Raw genomic sequence first — 5,204 nt, forward strand, 5'->3', positions numbered from 1 at the left:
CTGCCCTTCTGATGGTTTCGTTATTCTTTAACGCATTGATTTTGATTTTGACGTGACTTTAATGCATGGTTGTTTGATCTGTTGGTTCTCACATGAATAAACACATTAAATCAAGGGCGCACAGCTAGAGAGGCACCAGAGAAACATTGTTCAGTTTTTCACTTTCCTTTTGTTGCTTTGTACTGAGTGCATGACTTTTTACAGATGAATCTTTTCAGCGTCACTTTCTCCATCTTTCTGCGGATACTGTTGCGGATCATGCGATCTTCTGTTCTTGTTTGTGTTATTTTTTAATCTGTTAGTGCGCGGACTACCATACTGCCCCATGATTTCCTCCACCATTATGTGTTACAGTGACCTGGTGAAGTCAGACGACCTAACTATATAAAACGCTTTGAAAAAGCTCACCTTTTATTTATTCTTTATTTCTTTTTGGTTTTTACGGATCCGTTTGATGGGCAGTATATTTCCTGTAGAACTGGAAATAAAATTTAAATTTTAAAAACTTTTCTGGCCCATCAATCTTGGGATGAAAAAAGTAACCATTATGTTAGTTTTCAGAAATTTCTTTTTCAAAGGGTGGAAAAAAATTTTTAAGATAGAAAAAGTAACCTTAGGCTCTCAAAACATTTCTTAATCCAACGATTCTCTTTTTTCATCTTTTATTCTTTTCAAACTGAAAAATTTATTTCATGGAACATCCAGCAAACACAAATGGGTTTTGAAAATCTTGATTTTGTTTCCATTTCTTAAATTCCTAAAAAAAGTTTCTGGAAACTTCTTTCAAACTCCATATTTCCAATTTCCTTAAACAAAACTTTCTACTTATGAGTCGCCTTTAGCCACAGTCCCATAAATGTGGTCTGGTGTTTTTTTAAAAAAGCTTCTTGATACAGGCTTGTGTTTTATTTTAAAAACTACCCAAACAAGGTTCGGGCAAGGCCGGTATGATTTTAGAACATTTGGAACTTCGTGGTGTCCCAAAGTAATGTACTTTAAATGCTTAACTGGGATTTTTTTTTTTTTGAGATTTCTGTATACAAGTCTGTCTTTTTGCAATAAATTTTAAATTGGAGCCGCGTCCTTGTTATTTTCTTGATATGTGCCTTCTTTTTCGCTGATGTGTCCCACAGAATGTCGCTGAAGTGAAATGACGACTTATTGGAATTTGGAACATGTGAAATCATTGACCCCTTCAGTTCAAAAGTTTTTTCCTTCGTTCCTTTTCAAGTGAGAAAGAACATTGCCCTCGTTTCATTTACAATAGAGATGAAGATGGAAGACAGAAGAAAGCGAGGAGAGAGAACACACGTGATGAATAAAGTTAAAACTGAAGCAAAGGAAAGAAAAGATTAGCCATTGTTTTTTGCTCGAGCCGAGTCGAGCATAAATAATTAGAGTTCATTGAACTCTATTGCGGAAAAAACGAGTCGAGATGTGAGTGCTCGTTTAGTCGTTTACTAAAACAGCCAGCAAACTCGTTTTAGAGTAGAGTTTTAGCGAGTCGAGTCGAGCTCGAGTTGCTTGTTTTATTGTTCACCCCACTTATTTAGATCGAGTTGCTTGTTTTATTGTTCACCGCACTTATTTAGACTAAGCAGTGCAATGTTTTAGTAGACAAATATATCACAAGTCCATCTAAGCCCCGAAACAATCATAGACCCCAAGGATAATGGAGGTAGGCTTCCGTTCGGTCCTTCTTCAGATGACTTCCTCTTACCTAAAGATGCAATAGTAAACTTAGGCTCTTATTTGATATTTTTTCATACTACTAAGTCTGGATGAGGAAAAACATATTTGAAATCTGAAAAGAAATTTGAAAATATACACTAAACAGTTCACTATCTGAAATTTGAAAATATACACCAAATGGTTCACGAGCATATCTGAAATTTGAAAGAGAAATTTGGAAATATATGCCAAGTAATTCATTTGCATTAGCATGTTAGTAAGGCTTACCAGCATCAGACGGGTGGTGATATCAGAGAAAAATACATTATTATTATTATTATTATTATTATTATTATTATTATATTGGCCAGTGTTATCATCCCCATATCATATTGCCTCGCCGGCAGTCCGATTATGTGACGGGCATGGGCTTATGCGGTCAAGAGGCACTGATTCCAATGACATCAATGCATGGAAACATTGGGAATGCATGGAATCATTGAAGCCCATGATGTAACTAAAGATAGAGCTGCCGATGGAAATAGTTGATGACCAGTTAAAGAATATGAAAGAGTAAAAGAAAATGTAAAACATAATTTAAAATAAAAAAAATCTTAAAATATTTGAAAGAACTACTCAAAGCTAACATGTGGCATCTTTGAATTGGAGAATGAGTTCTCTAAGTCACACTGTGTACACAATGAGGGAATGTGGGGGTAAATCCTACTAGCAATATGCATATTAACTTCAATACTTTAAAAAAATTATAAAGTGTTCATAATTTCATACCCATAGCATCCAAGATAATGATAGGGTGGTATGAGATAACGGTAAAGGTATAACATAATGATAAAAGCATGAGATAACATTATGAGTATAAGAAAATGATAGATGTATGAGACAATGACATAAACAAGACAAAAAAAACAAAGACGCTTATTTGTTACTGAGAGATGTATGCTGGTCATAACAATATGCATAGACGATCTAAAATAATCATTCAGTCTGAGTTTTATCAAATCCCAAAACTTTATTATTTTTGTGTTCTTATAAGAAGTTCTTGTTTTCTATTATTTGGGAGCATTCTTTGTTATTACTATATTGGTGCACGAAAATTACATACTTGGCAGCGCATACCACTTCGCTTGAATTGGCCGTGGGATCCGCTCCATTTGCAACTTCTTTGATACTTTGAACCCACCGAGTTGGGCCGATTCTGAATCCCATTCTCTTTCTTTTAGATGATGTTATAGAGAAACTACACACACTCTGGCTCTCAGCTGCATGCAAACCACATGCATATTAGCGGATTAAACCCAAAAAAAAAAAAAGATTAAGAAGCATTAAGCAAAGCAGAGGCGTACATATGCAAATAAATAAAATGTGTCAGAGAGTGTGGGCAACTGCCTACACATCATCACATGTGGCTTCGCCCACGTCTATCTCTATCTTCATGAGGCATAAGCATTGGATGTTGTCTTCCTTAGATACCGATGCACCCGATAGACCACCATCGCCGTTCAACAGTTTCCTAAGTGTTCATCCACATTTAATTAATTTGGCCTCCAAAACTTAAATTAATTTAAGCTTAAGAACATTTATGTGTGGCTGACAAGATGCGAGACACAGATAATAACACCTTTCCGCCTTGGATGTCCTAAATTAACTACTCTAATCAAGAGCATCGATTAGCTTAGGTTACAAGTATCGTTCATACTTCTGGTAGTTTAGTCGTCGTGTACTATTATAATACCAACAATTGAGTTCTATCATTGAAAGCAAAGATTACTGTGTCATCAAGCAAGACGCGTCTCTTCATAGATCAAACCATGGTTACCAAAACTACTAATTTGAACAGCCACATGCATTAGAGTGCTATCATGCATGAGAATACTAACATTAATACTCTCAGAAAAGTGATAGTATGTATGACAGCCATGGTTGGCAAACTCGCCCATGCAGTCATGCGCGAGTCTGTCAGGATCATCCTTTTACTGGGTCAGTACAAGTTAGGGCCTAGCGAGTCCGCTAGTACCACCAACTACTTATATGCTTTTATTTGTCATGTGTTGCTGAATACTGAAGTTCATTATTTTTTTGAGTTATAAGATATCACAAACTTTATTAAATGTATATAGCTACTTTTATTTATTATATGTTATTCAGTTTGAGCTGATGAAAAAAAAAACAAAGATGAAATCCCGGCAGACTTTCTTTCTTTATCTGTTTATAGAAAAAATGTGCTATAAAAATTATGATCTGACCCAGTGATCCCTGTCCGAGGGAGTTCACGAGTTTTCCATTGGCTGTTTAAACTCTTGAAACTAGAGAATACGCTTTCCATGATTTTCACAAACATAGGATCAGAAATTGAACACTTTCTTCTCCGATCAAAGAGAGTGCAGAAGTACTACTCAATAAAGCAAATTTAACTCGGTGAACTAGTAATGCTAAAACAGGAAATGCACAGTTTGGCATGAGTTAGTTCTTCCTCATACGTTGGACAACACAAAAGGTCTCTTAGTTTTTTCTGTTAGAGTTGTTGCAACCTGGTGCTCATTCATGGTTTCACCACTCAAAAGGGCCGAAACCAAAAAAAAAAAAAACAATACAACACAAATCAAACAAGGGTGAAGGCACGGCCAAAGACCTGTCTTTTTCTTCAAGTTTCCATTGGCCCAAAATTTCAGCAAACAACCTGACCACCATACATGGAAACTTGTAGTGGCCATTGAATCACTGGGGAATAGCGGAAGGGGAACTCCAGGGTCCCGAAGATAGTGCATGTCCCACAGTATAAGGAACACCATTTGACAATGGCGATGATGTTTGTCAGCCTGTCTTAGCAAGGGTTTCAGACAAGCGAGTTTTTTTGGGAAGAACCCTCAACCGATGTCAAACCTGCAACTTCAACCTCCTGCTATACCTACAGAACATGGTGAACCGCACTCTATCAACACCCCTCAAGTCCCACCCAAAAGGCTGTAAAGAACTATGTAGTGGAAAAAACAGAGTAGCAAGAGTTTAAAGAGATAGAGAGAGACACAAGATTAGAAGGGGAAACGAACTTCATTAAACTGCTCTGGTGTGTGTTACATGCTTTTGCTGAATTACATTCATGTCTTTATAAAGACAGGGGATGAATAGGAGATAAGGATAAATGTTGAGCCATGAGAGATTCTCGAGATGGCATCACATCCTAACAAGAGAACCATTTGGAGAAACATGAGATGGCAACTTTATCTTTAGCGAGAGAAACTCGAGATGACATTCCATCTCATTAATCTATCCTATTTTCTTTCAACTAGATGGCATCACATCCTAACAAGAGAACCATTTGGAGAAACATGAGATGGCAACTTTATCTTTAGCGAGAGAAACTCGAGATGACATTCCATCTCATTAATCTATCCTATTTTCTTTCAACTGTAAGAGATTTACCATGTGTTCCTCCTCCTTCCATGATAAGAGAACAATTTCCCCTTCAAGTTGGTCCACAGATATTTATGTGTCCCAACTTGTGAATTATAGTT

At 36.6% G+C, this 5,204-nt stretch overlaps 1 protein-coding gene across 1 annotated transcript; it reads right to left on the bottom strand.

Moving 5' to 3' along the window:
• Positions 1–1,620: 1,620 nt before the first annotated feature.
• LOC116253528 (uncharacterized) lies at positions 1,621–4,743 on the bottom strand. The gene is made up of 3 exons (XM_031628374.1): positions 4,322–4,743; positions 2,795–2,951; positions 1,621–1,720 (listed from the first exon to the last, which is right to left on the bottom strand). Exons 1-3 carry the CDS (start codon positions 4,479–4,481, stop codon positions 1,717–1,719), a joined length of 321 nt encoding a protein of 106 aa, XP_031484234.1. The 5' UTR covers positions 4,482–4,743; the 3' UTR covers positions 1,621–1,716.
• Between the last annotated feature and the right edge of the window lie 461 nt (positions 4,744–5,204).

The sequence above is a fragment of the Nymphaea colorata genome, chromosome 4 (genome assembly GCF_008831285.2).
Source record: "Nymphaea colorata isolate Beijing-Zhang1983 chromosome 4, ASM883128v2, whole genome shotgun sequence".
Lineage (NCBI taxonomy): Eukaryota > Viridiplantae > Streptophyta > Magnoliopsida > Nymphaeales > Nymphaeaceae > Nymphaea > Nymphaea colorata.

Coding starts and splice junctions, on each gene's coding strand:
- LOC116253528 (XM_031628374.1), bottom strand. CDS start 4,481: ATGGTGTTCCTTATACTGTGGGACATGCACTATCTTCGGGACCCTGGA. Junction 2,952..4,321: donor AAACTTGAAGAAAAAGACAG/GTCTTTGGCCGT, acceptor GTTTGCATGCAG/CTGAGAGCCAGAGTGTGTGT.